This window comes from Aphis gossypii, chromosome 1 (genome assembly GCF_020184175.1).
Source record: "Aphis gossypii isolate Hap1 chromosome 1, ASM2018417v2, whole genome shotgun sequence".
NCBI lineage: Eukaryota > Metazoa > Arthropoda > Insecta > Hemiptera > Aphididae > Aphis > Aphis gossypii.
In genome coordinates, this window is record NC_065530.1 from 1003530 (window position 1) to 1021203 (window position 17674).

Genomic DNA, 17674 nt, shown 5'->3' on the forward strand with positions numbered 1-17674 from the left:
CAGAATATGTCATTGTTTACGTACGAGTTATGTTAATATAATATTTTATTGTTTCTCCGTCAGATTATTATAACACTATTGAATTGTAATTTCCGATGTTATCTTATCGTGATAAATTCGTAGACTCAATGAACTATAAAAAAGTAATAAATACATAAAGAATAATATTCGTTTTACCGAGAAAAAAATGTCTTAATAGTTATTATTAATTTGTCAACACTTAACTTTTCTGACAAATATCAGGTAACATGTAAACAAAAAAAGTGATAGTTATATTTTTCTGACAGCAGTGACGAGATCGTAGAGTTAACTACTACAACCAGTACAACCCCCATTTAGAACTAACTTCTTTTTCCTATTTATATGACTATATACACGCACGTCAATGCAGAGTTTTTATATTAAAGGAAAATAATATTATTGTTTATTGCTATAAACGGAGAGTGAACTATGGGTTAGGTATGTATTATGTACTATTGCTGCAGTCAGCCAATTCTATTCAGACGTGATGTTTTCGGTTATGAAACTGTAATTTTTATAAAAAAAAAAAATTACATTTATATATTACAACTTTTTATTCATTATTTATTTATTTGGTTTTAGTTTGTCAAGAAAATTTATGAAAAGGTTTAATACATTTATGTAGACAATATTCATTAATATTATAATTCACCCAAACATCGTCTGGACAAAAACTGTTCCTGCAATAGTAACACATATAAAATTGTTTTTTTTTTTTTTGGTCTTCTAGATTAATTTAGGTTTAGATATCAACTCTTTAACCCATGACCCAATAAATTATGTATCTAGTGAAATTCTTTGTCCGTCGTCGTTTATCATAGCAATAACTAAACGTTCTTGACATGCGTTTAGTACATTTCGTACACCAATATTAATCGATTGCGGTTTGTTTTCATCACAGGAAATGGATCGAAGAGTTCTTGCAGAGAGATGGCCTGGGAACGCTATTGAGCAGCTTGGGAGCGGCGAGTGGAAAATCGCTTATGGGCACAATGGACCAGTTGCAGTGCGTCGAATGCTTGCGTGCCGTCGTCAGGTCCCGGACCGGATTGAAATACATATCCACTCATCTAGAATACTCGTCGTACTTGGCTTCAGGTTCGTCTTCACTTTTAATTTATTAAATGTTATTATCATTTGTACTTTCTATATACAACAAATTACCAACATGTTATAAACAGCCTAAGTAGTTTAATGAAATAAGAAATAATTCAACTTCTAAAATATATTGTACATTGATAAACTCCATAAGAAATACGAAAAAAAATGCAGTTTTAATTTTTGGATTCTGATTTAAAGTAAAATCAAAAATTACGATAAGTTTTAATAATTTGAGTATATTAATAAAATTATAAAGATTTTTTTTTTTAATTATACGAAACAGGAATAGAATTAGTGACGGATTAATTACAGAGAAACAATTCTATGATACAGTATGCTGAATGCTTCACTATAATTAGTGTCCTCTTCAACAACATTTTATGATTAACATTTTAAAAATATGATTTTTTTAAATTTTGTATGTATATATTTTGAATTTTTTTATTATTAAACTTCATAATATTCTTCAATTTATCTTAACGCCCGAAAAAAGATTAAATTATTATTTAAAAAAAAATGAAATATCCAATTTATTAAGTTATAGAGGTATACTCGTACCGTATATATATTTTAAAAGGCGAATTACTAGTTCCTAAATTTCTAGTATTATCAAGTTAGGTATGTGTGTTTTAAATATCGGCTAGTAAGAGGATGTGTATAGAAGTGTAAACACCGTGTACCTATACTTAGCATAATATGTAAATATAATCGTCAATCTAACACGATAGTTATTTTTTCACGTCATTAACAAACGTGCTACATCATGTAAGGGCTCAGTTCCATAATTTTTTATTGCAGCCTCTTATCATTTACAGAGGGCTCTGCTAAGTATATTTTTATAACTTATAACTATCGTAAACATTATCGCACTTATAGAAACTTTGATCTTCGTTCTTTTTTTTTTACTGGATTAAAACTCCCTGAATGTTTCCGATCTATTTTTGTTACATTTTATATGTGAGTCTGCTGTAATAATATAATTTATAATTATTTACATTTCACCGTTATTTCAGTTCTATTACATTTTATTTTACAAATTTGACACGACGTTAAATTATTAATACGAAAGGTATTGTGCTAATATGCTATATTATAACGGTATGCAGTAGGTACATTATAATATTGTAGATAATAAATAATTTTAATTTGTTGTTAATACAATTGAATTTGACGGTTATAGTTTTCTATGAGCATCTTATTTATACGTAATATTGATGCGTGTATGATAGTTTCTTGTGCCTGTAGAGGCAAACTTTGTCTCATGTACAAATATATATTTATTTACACGATAATATTAAAATACATATTTAAATCTTTAGTATACTTTTTATCAGTCGTTAGTATGATTGTTCAAATTAAAAATAATATTCAAATAAATAATGATATTACTGTTTTAATTTTTAGCAGTACTTGTATGCAATAATACAATCGTAAAGCTACAAGTATACGAGCTGTTGTGCGCGTTGTGTGTATTCTCCACTGACGGAATGATTTTCGTGAAGTCTGTTTTGTCGCACATTAAGGTAAGTCTTGATGAACCTAATAATTAGATAGATTATTATACACAGGATACATCGGTTACATAGGATACATTGTTTTTGCTATGGTTTAACGATACATATGGTTTATTTTTTGTAGATAAAACAAGAATTACGACACGATTACGAAATCGTAGTGATGGAACTACAACTGGCGGATACATTTGCTTATCAAACAACTCTGATGGCTTTCGTCAACTGTCTGATACTCGTTGAACAAAATCCTAGGAAGAGAACGTGTGTCAGAAACGAACTGATTGGTGCGTTTAATATGTATAATGATTAATGAATACCAGGGGGAATAGAAAGATATTATTTATTTTACTAATGACACGGTGTGATGAAGAATATTTATGAAATGCATAGCATGTGCCATACTGTAAACACTAAAATATTATAAAATAAGTCTTAAAAATAAGAGGAAAACTAATTTTCAAACTTTGATGTTATAATATTTAAATTCTTTGTAATGTAGTAATATATTAAACTTATAGTAATTATTTACGTATGAGTTCTTGATCAATGGGCAGTAGTTAAATAAAAATAAAATCAATCAAAATCATAATTTAAGTAACTAAATACACCTGCTTTATTCAACGCATATTAAACTCGAAAGTTAGGTTTAGTTACAAAGTTAATTTCTCGAATAATTTATTTGATAATCGAATACTTTATAACACTGGTTTAAAGTAGGTACCTATTTTGTTCGGTGATTCGTTTCTGGTCATATACATACTATAATATATATTATATACCAACTACCAAGTATCAATGTCAATTAAATATTTTAGCTCTTGGACTAAAGACTGCTATCAATAACATGGAGGGTTACGAAGATGATGCATTACAAATACAAATCACCGTGTTCGAAGAGCATCAGTTAGCCGACGAAAATCAAATACCTCAAAAATCACACCAACAACTATTTAACGAGTTACGGTCTAAGGTAAAATCTCAGTCTGTCAGTTACATATGAAATGAATAATTATAATAATAAATAAAAGATGTATCAATTTTAAATGATAAATGCAATTCTTATAATATTTAATTACCGGTTATGATGTTTTTTTTGTTTACGATTGTTAATTTTTTTTATTCGTTCAATAGATATCAAACACGTTATACGACTCGTATTTGCAAAACATTTTGCTGCAAATGTCAGAAATGGATTACAGTGATGCAAAAATGTAAATATTTAAAAATATACAATATCGATAATTAAATGATTTATTAATGCTTTGTATTAATGTAAAACAGTAAAATATTATTTTGAAATTTATAATTGTTGGTATTTAAGAGGAGTATCTATTGGCTATCATTGATATTTTTTTGACAAAATTGATAAATAAAATAGTTAGACGTGATAAAATATTAATAAAATTTTATTTTTTCAGTAATGACATTTGGAATTTAATCAATGAAGTCATCTGTAATGATCCACAAGCAATATTAGACACATATCGAAAAACTTCAAAAACACATTCTACAGGGTCTCAAACTGACGAGAAAAGACTTATAAAAGGTTTATCTCTGAATTCCCGACGCTGTAGCTTAAATATACCAAAAGATAAACGAACTACTATTAAACTTAAAAGACCGTCACTGCCCGCACTTCCAGTCGTCAAAAAATTAGACGAACACACTAATTTTAACGGGCGCCATATTAAAAACCCTATTAAATGTTCTATATTTACTCAGACAGACCGTGCGTGTTATTGTGACGGTATTGGACTTACTGAAGTTGACTCTAATCCCGAGCTGAATAATAACAGTCCAGATTTATTAGATGTGAACTATGTAAAAAGTGATGCTTGTAAATCTCTGGAATTATCATGTAAAAGCTCAGTAATACCACCTTCGCCATATCTGTCAAACCTTTCAGGAATTCCACCTCCCCCACCACTTCCAATTTCAGTAGGAATTCCACCACCTCCACCTCCACCACCACCACCGCCATCATCTTCATCTTCATCACAAAAAATTCCACCACCACCACCACTTCCATCAACAGGAATATCACCACCACCACCACCACCTTTACCCATAATAGCACCTCCACCACCTCCTTTGCCCGGAATGGTACCTCCACCACCTCCTCCCATCACTGCATTAAAGTCCACAGAGCTAATTTCAATACCAGAAAAAGCACCTCAATCTACAACATTGTCACCTTCAACGGAATTTTTGGGATTTGGTAAAACTATTACTGATGGTCATCGGACAGTACCTACAAGAAGAATGAATAACAATATAAAGTACTACTCATTACCCAAAACAAAAATGAAGACTTTGAACTGGACAAAGGTCAACAATCAATATTTAGGTAATATTGAAATAATTATATTAAACGAGCTACATTTGGATGTATAATTAGTTGTCTAATTGTAATATTTTATTTTATAATGCGTTTTCAGACAAGTCGGTTTGGTCGTCGGCGGACCCTCCTAACTTAAATATAAACTTCAGAACAATTGATGAATTGTTTTGTCAAAAACCAAGAGCAAAATCTTCACCTGCTGTTTTATCGCCAAACGGTGTTTCTAAAGCAAACGTTGTGAATATATTAGACAATAATCGAAGCTTAGCGATCAACATAATGCTGAAACAGTTCAAATCCGGTTCACATGAAATTTTAGAAGCGCTTCAAAATGGTATGTCAATTCCTCTTGAGAACTAAAAGGTCTTCAACGAGTTTTGCCCACAGATGAAGAGGTAAATATACGGTAATCCGGTGGATTCGCGTGGTGCGGTTATATTAGTTTTTTATTGTTTCTAATTTTTAGATAAAATTGATAAAAAAAAAAGACGTCGACCTGTCTATTATTGGATCTGCTGAGCAGTTTTGTATGCAACTCAACAACATATCCAATTATCAGTTGAGAATAAAACTTATGATCGAAGTACGTTACAATTTTGAGATTCTACGATGATTCATGTGCAATAAACACATTATTTATACGGTTTAAAAATACTGATATTAATTATTTTTTTTTTTTTAGAAAGAAGAACTACCTGCCATAGTATCAGAAATACACAGTCAACTAGAAAGTGTCAAAGAAATGTGCGATGACCTGATAAAAAATCAGCCGTTCAAGCAATTCCTGTCGCTAGTGTTGTTTATCGGAAATTACCTAAATGCTGTAAGTAGTATATCATATTATATTTATGGAGTCTAAGAAAAACAAATGTAAAATAGGAAATATAAACAACAATTTGAAAAAAAATTCAAAATAAATATAAATCAATTTAGGCTGAAACCAAATTATAATAATACAATAATATCATGAACTTGCGTTTATAAAAATAATAATATCTGTTTTAGTACAAGAATACGTTCTTAAATTGTATAATATTTAAATATTTCAAATTTCCAAACATAATTTACCTATATAAAAAAAAAAAAAATAATCAATATATTTTTCTAATAACAAAATAATGTATTTAATAAATATTAAACTAAAACAACTGATAATAATTTGAATACATTTTTATTTGAAAAATAATTCCTTAGTATACCACTTTTAATGTGCTCTCGTTATTTTATTGTTTTTCAAACATAATATTTGTTCAGGGAAGCTATGCTGGCAACGCAAGCGGATTCACATTGGATACGTTGCCTAAATTGCTCGATACTAGAGCCAATAAACCTAGAGTGACTTTTCTTCATTTCGTCGTCGAAGTGGCGCAGACAAACAAAATGGATGACATATTAAGTTTCACTAAATACACTGCAGCTCTTAGAAATCTATCCAGGTAATAATAATAACAACACAATAATTTGATCGTTAATGCACATATTTATTTTCGATTTTAAATGTATACAAAATATACAGCGACAGTGAACTGTGTTCAATAATTAACGAATAATTCGCGAATCTGGTTTAAGTAATTTAGTTAATTTATTTGTTTTTGTTTTGAATGCTTATTATAGGATATCATTTTTGTCGTTAGAAGACGAAATAAACGTCAAAACGAAACAAATCAAAAGTTTACATCTACAGTTGTCCAAACAAACGAAAAAACAGATATGTGATCAATTTTCAGGCAAGTGCTTTAGTAGTGTAAAATATTTATTAATACTTTTAATACATAATTATATAAGTTAGACTATAGGTAGTTCAGTTAATTGTTCATATATCCTAGATAAGGTTATGTTAGATTTATCCAATGCTCATTTATTTCTATAATAATTTAGTTTACTACTACAATTATTATTATTTTACTACTAAAGGTAGTTGTACTATATATTTGCAATTGCTCATTTCGATTTAAAGCTGGCTTTATTTATTAGGACTTACCTGTTAGCACAAACCAACAAATAAATCAATAAACGAAAACAACAATTATAATACCTATAAGTGACAAAAATAGAAATTACTTTTAGATATTATGTGCAATTTACGATTAAATAATATATTAAAGTAATAGGAAATTTAATCATAAACCTATGAAAAGGATAGGTACTCATTCATATAATAATACTGTTTACTGAGTCCTCTAATCACTACTAATCAGATTTTATTTTTACTAAAATGTTATTAAAATTATTTATACCGAATTACTTATAAAACGTTTTAATCCAAATTACGGGATCTAAACGAAAACAAATGTAAACTCAAAGTTTAATTTCATGACTATTAAATCGTCTTTGTACAAATTTTAATCATGCTTAAATAATAGAGTTATTTAATGAAAAAACAAAACGATAATATATAAACTCCGTTTACAAATAGAATATGGTTAGTTACTTAGTGCATAAACTATAAACTATTAATAACGAGGTGTGTAAGTTCATTTTAAGTGGTTACATCGTAACAACAAAGCGTTTAGGTTTGTGCGTAACCACATTCTCACGGTGAACGGAGTATAATATATTTATGTATTTTAATAAAATAAGTTTTTTTTTTTTTTAAACTGTATAGATTTCATAAAGCAAGCCGTCATTGATATCGAAACTCTTAACAAGGAGTATAAAAGTGCAACGGAGAAAATTCAAAGAGTAGCTATCTATTTCGGCGAGGACGTTAACAAATTTAAAATTGAAGAATGCTTTGCTTTGTTGGGAAATTTTTTCGACCGAATTGATGTGGTTGCCAAGGTAAGATTATTTCAAATATTGTTCGATACCGCATAATTAGTTAAGTAGCTTATCGTATTATTCGATTATTCGATAAGACACAGTGAAACTACTAGTCTATTTATTAGTTATACTTGTGTGTAAAATGTTGCATCATTGTAACGGACCTTATAGTTAAGTAAAGTTACTAGTTAGTATAGTAAGTCATTACTTACTGTATTTATAATAAATCACTTTTTTAAGTTAACAATTGAATTGTAATATGATGATCGGTATCGAACAAATTATTGTTGTTTTATAATTTTATAAGATAAAATAATTATAATAATTCAATAAGTTTTCAAAACATATAGAAACTTTTTGAACACTTGTGAACCTACCGATTTTGATAAAGACAATACATTTTTTTTTTGTTTATAACAGGAAAACATAAATCGCAAAATTCAAGAGGAAAAGAATAAAACACTCGCTGTAGAATTGGAAAAGGAGAAGGACGTCCCGAACGTCGTTATGAGGCGCGGACGAGGGTCTATGATACCCAAAGATGAAGATGTATGCATAGTGGATTTGGTGTTGCGAGACATTAGGAGAGGATCCTTTAATTTAAGAAGCGTGAAATCTGAAGGCGAAAAACACATCTAATATAGCATTCCAAATATTTGAATGTTTTATTGTGTAACACGTGCATATTTCACTTCATACTTCACTTATGTTATGATGTATTATAAATAATTCCAGAAAGTTGATTATGTACAACTATTATAAATACTAAAATACTGAATTATAAGACTTTCTATAAAAAAATATTCAAAAGTGTCAATTTTAGAAAATATTATCATAAAAACATTATAGTTGTAATTTTCGTCATACAGTTATAATTGTATACTTATTTAATTTCTTTACTATTTTTGTTTTTGTTTTTTTTTTTTTTATGGATTATTGTTTGATTTGACTTTAATTCATTTACTGTTCTTACCACTCTTTGTCTTTTTTTTTTTATACAATAATTTAGTATTATATTCAACACCTTATTTATAAATTTATATTAACGTTTTCAATGTCTATTTGTTTTATTTTTTTTTTATATACTTTTTTCGAGGATTATGGAAACAACTAAAATATTTTGTATATTTTAATGGTTATGTAGGTTTTAAGCTTAATCTGCTATAGAATCTAAACTATTAATGTTTATTAGATAAGTTATGGATTTTATTGTGCCATTATATGAGTTCAAATGATTTTATTTTTTGATAATATCTAATTTTCGAGTTAAGTATTACTCACGTAACTTCCGAATAAACTTATAAGTTGTGTTAATAGAGTTCATAAGAAATAATTAGTTTTTATATTTATAATTCGTATAAGAATTTATTTTATGTTCTTAAATTATACGGTTGATAAAACTTTGAAACTTTTTATAAAGATATTATATAGAAACGTCGTCAAAGCTATTAAGTATTTCAGTGAAAAAAAACACAATTATTTGGAGGGATGAATTATTCTTACAATTATAAATTTAATTTGATTTTTATTACATCAATCAAATTCGGGTTTCAAGATATAAAGTATTTTTACACTGGAAAAAAATTCAAAACCCGTAGTAGTTGAATACTTTATTTTAAATGTGTAGAGTACAAAAAAAAAAGTATTAAAATACCTATATTTAAATAATTTATAATAAGACTGGTTTTTAGGTATTATTAAAAACAATGTATTGTAAGAAATATAAATTTATATTGAAATTTTAATGATTTTTGACTGTATTAAAAAATATATATTTTATAAAAATTATCGTACAGACTTACGATAATAAATATCTAAATTATTTATTGATTTATTAAATGCATACTTATATAATAAATTATGTATAAAACTATTACGATGAAATTTTTATATATTATTTTTCATAATTCATACAATTAAATAATTGTAATTAGTTATTAAAAATACATACTTCAAATCAAGTTAGCTTGCTGGAAAGATTTCAAATTGTATTTATTCATCTATGCTTTATTTAACTTTTCGCTAATGTCTACGATTAGTAAGTAAGATATTTTAGAATATGTATACAAAAATAAAATATAAATAATGATCCAAAATTAAGAAATTGAGTTAATTGAATAAATCGTTTAAGCCAAAAGAATTAGAAAATATTTCATGTAATAGAATAGATATACAATGTTGAACATCATTAAGAAGCAGTATATTTGTGTAAACTACATGGTGTCTTATAATAATTTACTTTTAAAATACAGCGCTTCTGAAATGGTAATATCTTACATTTAAAGATAAACATGGTTTTCATTTTTAAAGCTATAGGTAGTTAAATAATATTTAGTAAAACGTTACATATTAGCTTATAATAAATATTTTATTATTATACAAAGTTCTTCTATAAATATAAACATTAGTTTTCTCCAAAAGTATCAATGTTTTTGGAAATATTATTTTACATTATTAAAAATTATTATAAAACATTATAATTTTTGTATTTTTTAATGGATTTTATTTTTTAAATGTTTAATTTATTAAATAACAGACATTCATTTGTAATTTTTAATTCGAATAATAATACTTTCTTATAGTGTCTGTGAAAAAAAAATGAAATTTTAAACGAGTAATTAATTATAATTTAATATTTAAAGTTTTTGATGAGCGATGTGGTGTGGCACAAGGGTATCTTTCAAAATATTGGTTCTACCTAATTAACTATACTAGTTCGAAATCTAATTTTAATAAAGACATTAAAATGTACAGAAAAATATTCTGGTTAGTAAAATAAAATAAAATTATTAATGTTTAACGTCATTCAAAAAATTAAAAATTATTACCAATAGTATAAATATATATATTTTTATAGTGACTTTGTAATATTTTGAAATTATGTATTAAAAATAATTCTTTAAACCTTAATACTTATTTGAAATAAGAAATTTTGTCTTTGAAATAATCACATTTTATGATATGAATTTGTATGGAGTGTTATATTAAAATAATAATATAATTAGATTAAAAAAGTAAGATTAAATTAAACGTCTTCAGAATTAATTTTCATAATTTGTAGTTATTATTTTTATTTCAAGTGTTACATGCAAATCTATTTTTAATTTAATCTGTGGTTTATCAACATAAACTTGTTTATGCCAAGCATAGATAATATTATGATTATGAACATGAAACCTTGATGTGGCGTCATATTAATAATATATGATTAGGAAATCTGTCTGATCGATAATAATCATAACACATTTTTATTATTATATTAACTCGTTATTTATAATATTTTTACTGTAATATTTCAAAAAATCATATTACTTTTATGATAGGTATAAAAATTAATTAATTATGTTTACTATAAAATGTAAGATTTATTATGTATTGATCAATATTGAACTGAAGGAATCGGAATAAAAAACACTATAGTTTTATTCAAATGAATTTAAGTAGTTATAATGACTTTTAAAATAATATGTTAAGATATAAATAAAATAAATAATTAATTTGTTCGATAGAATGATCAATTTTACTTCTATAAGATGAATTTAAGTAAATACAAATATTATTATAGGTTCATGTATATCAGTCGATTGTGATGTGACTAAATTTTAAAATTTGAAAAATGAGTGGATTAAATCTAAAAATATATAACTTAGGATTTTTTTTTTTTTTTATGAATATATAACTATATTTTGTCCATAATATCTTTAAATCTATTTGTGAGATAAACAATAGATTTAAAAGTCTGTTTACATTTATAATAAATTCAAATGAAGTGTTTGCACTAATTTTTCAAATTTTAACTTTTATCTTTTCCTTGAATTTGATTTTAAAATATGAAAATTGGAAAATGTTTGTCAACGATGATTCTATGGAATAAGAAACAATAAATTAGATGATTGATCTCAATTGAACTTCATAATGCATTCAAATAATATACCATTAAATTAATTATTGCATTATTAATTTTATGTTGGTACTTACTAGTTACTATAGGGAAAAATCTTTATGTTTTTTAATGAAAAATATTAGTCATCAATCACAGATTGGTGTAAAATGTATGTGCACGTGCATAAGAGTTCTGCTATATTATTAACATTACAGTCACGCACTAATATACCAATGATCAATGACAAGTGATTACGCATACGTACATATACGTTTTGAAAATTGCCTATGCTGAACTCATTTAGAACAGTCGGAACAGAGTAGGTACTTAGTTCTAATTCCGTATCACGATTTTTACAAATATTTTTTGCAGTAAAAGAAATAATAAAACTGCCAAAATGTAAAAGGTTGGTTCAAAGCAAAAGTATTATAATTTTAAAATAATCGTTAGTTGCGTAACAAAAAAAAAAAATAATAATAATAAAAATAAAAATAATAATTACTACTTATATTGATTGATGATCATCGATGCTATACATTCTTATAAGTTGTAATTAATAGTACAACACAACTAAGTAGGCGGACTCAGTTTACACGAGATTATAATAATTTTAATCAATATGCAATTATTTATTTTATCTTATTGATAAACAAATATATCTATTGAGAAATACAAATTGCACCCAATTTGGTAATTATTCTATTATTGCATTTTTTTATATAGCTACTTAATTGGAAATAACAATCTAATCATAAATCATATACTGAGTAGCATAATATTATTATCTTATACATAATATGGTATATAATATATTATTGTTTTTTTTTTTTTTTTTTAATGATATAGCAATACAAAAATCAATACTATATAGTATATACATAAAACATTATTAATATATTATTATATATGATGTATAATATGACATATTTCAGTACAAATTATCAAGTCTTCGAGCTACACCTTGTAAATTTAAAGTGATTTCCTACGCATTCTCCACCATACCTAACCATCCTCTCGCTAATTATTAGTTAATTAAAATTTTGTTTTGAAGTATAATTTATAAGGATTAAATTTTCTAATACATCTAAGATCTTACATTATTCATCTTATTTACATCAAAATCTGTTTATTATGTTGTTTATTATCCATTATAGTTTTGTTGAATCGTCTTGCTTTATTCATATAAATATCTTTATTTTAATATACCTACTCTATAACTGCTCTATAACTAGAGCTAGTATTTTGCACACAATAAAAATTTTAAAATATGCATTTTAATTTTCAAAAGATACACACAAAAATAAAGTTTAAAATATTTATTTATTAAAATACAACAGTGATTAGCTGATTGTCATATAATACGTATAATTTAGATTAGAAATTAATCTGTTAATTTATTTTTTGCATGCATTAATTATTATTTTAGAAATGCAATTCACATCCAATGGTAGAAATACGTGTGTTATGCGTTACAATCATATTTTTTTTTATATTTTGAATATAAATGGTCGGCAAACGTGCATATTACATAATACATACTATATTGTACCATCAATCATGGGATTATATGTATAGCAATACAATTTTTGTTTGACCAAAAAATCAAGTTATATAATTTTATCAGTTTTATTATTATTGGATTACACACAATGGGGTACGGTCATACTAAATATTATGCAAAACTATATTGTATTAAGCTCTATACATACAAAAACATGTAAAATAAAAATAGTACAATTTTCATCATAATAATAGGAACATTACACACTAAAACTCCATTTGGATGTAGCAAAAAGAACATGCTGTTGCGCATAAATTTAAATTTTGCTTATAACTTATAAGCTATAATCACTTAGATATTCTAATAGTGTTCAAGTATATAATATAATACATTGTTTCAACGGTTCCGTTACATCTTACAAGACTAGTTTGCCATAACACTAACGAAGTTGTTATAACCGCAGGGTTACAATAATTTGTAACTGTAAATGCCATACTGGAACCACTTCATGTCAGTTTTTTTTTATTAATATTTTGTTTGATATATATTTTTTGTTTAAGCAATAAAAGAATAATTTAAAATTACACTCGAGAATACAATTTACTTAATAGTTTTTTAATATCTTATAATATAATAGATTAAATATTATAAATCGTATCATTGTATTAAAATATAGGTTATTTTTAATAAATATTTATTCTTTCAAACTAAGTAAATTTACTTTTTATTGAAAAATTTAAGATTAGTATACGGAATCTTAATTATCCTAAATTTTTACTCTAATGTTTGTTAGGTATTTAATAGGTTTTCAAATAGCAATCAATATATTTTTATATAAATTAGAAAATATTTTTTTTTTTTTTAAATTGAAGTTATAACAAGCAATGCACTAAAAATTGCATTAGACTTGATGCCAATATTTATTTATTTTGTAAAGGGTTATATTAGAGATCTTACTTTTAAATCCTAAGCGGAGCTAGGAATGGATTTTTTTACTATGATTTTTATTTCTTTTTTATTCTGTAAATAATTTGTCTTCCCCTAAACTTGCTCAAAAATACAAGTGTAGCATATTTTCTAAAAGGTTATGTTCTTGAGCTGGTACTTTAGAGAGGTCATATTTCGATTTTCGAAATGATACTCGAAATAAAAGCGGTTAAAGGAGAAAAATGTACAACTTCACGATTACGTAGTACAAAATAATTACGGCTTTTTTAAAACCATAGAAACGAATAAAATTAAATAAAAAAGATCTCCTTGTCCGCTCAGAATTGTTTTTTATCGAATGCAATCATATTGAATTCAAATCGAATACCTACAGTAAAATTACACTGTTCTGTCCGAGGACCTAAGGTCCTAAGGGACGATAGACAAACATCCACCACCGAAATGCGCTGACTTACTTTTTAATAATGTTTTTAATAAAATTTATGAAAATTTGGATGTTTGGAATTTAGTTAAGAGGATATCAGCGCACAGTTTGTTTTCTCTCTCTGACCTATGCACAACATAGACAAAACTAATTTACGCAGAACAATTTTTTTTATGATTTTGAGTCATCTTAGAATAAAATCATACATTGCAAAAACGATAGAGAATAATATTTTTGAGAGTATGATGTATGACATATCAATTTGTATAAAATATTGTTTTAATACAATTTAAACATCATTTAAATTAATTTTTTTTTGTTTAAAGGTGAATACAAAATCAAATAACAATAAAATATAAAACCAATATGTCATACTCTTAAAAATATTATTCTCTAGTTTTTGTAATAAGTGATTTTACTCTAAGATTACTCAAAAAGCATAAAATACGATTTTAGGTGAAAGAATTTTATTTATGTTGTGCGTGTGTCTGAGAGAGAAAACAAATATTCAGCTGACATCATTTTAATTGAAGAATCATATTTTCAAAAAAGAGACTATTTTTTTTACTTTACATTATTAGAAAAAGATATTGAATTGAAATTTGAGCTAGATAATTTTAAATGTAGGTCTAACTAGTCTAAGAATAATTATAAATTATAATCCTTTAATACAGGGGTAGGTAATCCACGGCCCACGAGAGCATGCGGCACGTGAAGCGATTTTATGCGGCTTACGATTACAATTTATAATTAGTATAAAAATATGGAATAGCACATTATGTTTTATGTTAGTTGATAAACTTACTATTAAAAAAGTATTTGGGTCGTGAAATTTTTTTTTTTTTAATTATTTGGCCCCTGACACCAAATAGGTTGTCGACCCCTGCTTTAATACGTTCCATTCTTGGTATTTTTTATCATTAACTAGGTAGTTAGCTAAGATTTTCTACAAATGTAAATTAGAATTTAGATGTTAAATATTTAGTCAAGTATCCAATCAACATGCTCTGTAAAATATAGGTTTATTTAAATAAATACAAAGTTTATAATGGTGTCAAACGTATATGGCACCTTTACACTCTTATGTACGGTGCTACTCTTCCAGGACGACACGATAGAGAGTAAAGGCCTTAAATTATATAAAAAAATATTATTATATGTTAAAACCCTATGTATCTTTATTTCCTGCTTAATGAACTATCGTGTATGCTGTATATATCTGTGTATTAATATATAATAATATTGATTATTGAGCAATATTTTACAATTCCATAAATGTTCAATGCGATTTTTTATGGAAAATTTATTTAAATTTATAAATTAGTCTTTACATAAAAAACACATTAACTAAATGAGTACAACCACTGAACAGATGACGCACGAACGACAAAATGGATACATCATGTAATATAATATATTAATTTAAATCAACTTATAACCTCGTTAATACCTATGCTAAATAATTAAAAAAACTATTACCAGATTATGTTATCTTTTCACATATTAATATTATATGCTCGTGTTTATTAATTTTACACTATATACCTATCAAAGTAAAAATATTATTACAGGTGGTATTTATAAGTGTTTCGTATATTATAGTGTGTTTTCCAATTTGGGGAACACTGAATTTCTTGGTCGAATGATTTTGGAATAAATCGATTTTTTTTTTACAAACTGGTTGTATATAAATACAAAATGTTTGATATATTTCAAAATTTTTTGAAATTTTGATCTGGGCATACTCAGTAAAAACTTTTTTTTTTGAATAGCAACATTTGAACACCATATTTGGATAGGCTTATTTGTTTAAGCAATTTTGATGGTTTTAAATCCAAAATTGACTGAATAAGAGTCATGTCAATTTTAATAAATTATACATTTTTTGTATTAATTTAAAAAAATTATAAAATCACTTATAATTAATTCTTATTGGTTAATTTTTGAATATTTGTACGTATTTTTTTATAAGTGTTATAATTTTATACCCATATTATGTTAGTCTTGTTTATGACAAAAAAAAAAATGTACAAATATATGGGTGTACATTGGGGGGAGCAAGATAGGGCACTTGCACTCCCTGGGAAAAAATATTATGAACTTGTAGCTTAATAAATATTACCATAATATTATTATTATTTTCATTACCTTACATTAGAAAATTTTTTTATTTTGACCCCCCCCACCCATAAAATGTTACCTATAGGTGCCCGTGGTTGATACATCAAAATTTTTTTAAAAAATATACGAATATACGAATATGGTGTTCAAAATAGGTCTTGCTATTAAAAAAAAAGTTTTTACTGAGAATGCGCAAACCAAAATTTCAATAAAATTTTGAAATGTATCAAAAAATGTGTATTAATATACCACCAGTATGTAAAAAAAAAATAGATTTATTCCAAAAAAATCCGGCTGAGAAATTCAGAGTTCCCTAAATTGGTGAACACACTGTATATAATTTTGTAACTGTATATTTATTATTATTATTATTATTATTAATACAACATCGCAGACACGTCATTAAAAACCATCCTTTGTATTAAAACTAAATATATAATACCAAAGTACCTTATTTATACTAAATTCTGAGCAAAGCGATAACTACATAAAATTTATAATGATGACATGACATTCATTTAAAAAAATATTTTATTTGTCATCAGTCGTCATCTTTTGGAGTAGTAAAAAAAAATGTTTTAATCTTCAACTTTAAAAGAGGTTTCTGGTGGAAAATTATACTTAGTGCATTCTTCGATAAGGACTAAACTCAAAGGTAAACTAAAATTATTTTTTATTCCGCAATGCCAGTTTTCAAAAAAGTCAGTTGACTGATATTACAAATTAATAGATATTGGATACTACTAGTTTTCAATAAATATTTTTACTAGTAGAACCTAGATATAATGCCATATGATTATATGATTGTTCAGATGGTACTCCATGACTTGAAATGAAATTTGGCTCAAGATATGTATTTACGTCAACAACAACTTTAGTATAAATTACCATGAATAGTTTCTAAGAAAAATTCGATTAAAATCATCCTTTTGTTAGCACACCATAATATATAATGAAACATTATTACGGCTGTTGTTATTCACTCGCGGAAGTAGGTTTTACAATAATTTATGCACGTATAAATTATATTAGGTAAATTCTCAGTTTTTTTCTCCGA

The 17674-nt window shown here is 25.9% G+C and overlaps 1 protein-coding gene across 1 annotated transcript in view; it reads left to right on the plus strand.

Annotated features, from left to right (window-relative positions):
• Positions 1 to 9528, plus strand: part of LOC114120782 (inverted formin-2-like) — a 46498-nt gene extending 36970 nt beyond the window's left edge. The window contains 14 exon segments of the mRNA XM_027982810.2: positions 923 to 1119; positions 2527 to 2645; positions 2761 to 2920; positions 3452 to 3606; positions 3768 to 3847; positions 4055 to 4983; positions 5075 to 5329; positions 5332 to 5372; positions 5444 to 5560; positions 5660 to 5800; positions 6232 to 6413; positions 6592 to 6704; positions 7583 to 7758; positions 8161 to 9528. Coding sequence (XP_027838611.2) covers positions 923 to 1119; positions 2527 to 2645; positions 2761 to 2920; positions 3452 to 3606; positions 3768 to 3847; positions 4055 to 4983; positions 5075 to 5329; positions 5332 to 5372; positions 5444 to 5560; positions 5660 to 5800; positions 6232 to 6413; positions 6592 to 6704; positions 7583 to 7758; positions 8161 to 8379 — 2884 coding nt within the window. The 3' untranslated portion in view covers positions 8380 to 9528.
• The last annotated feature ends 8146 nt before the right edge of the window (positions 9529 to 17674 follow it).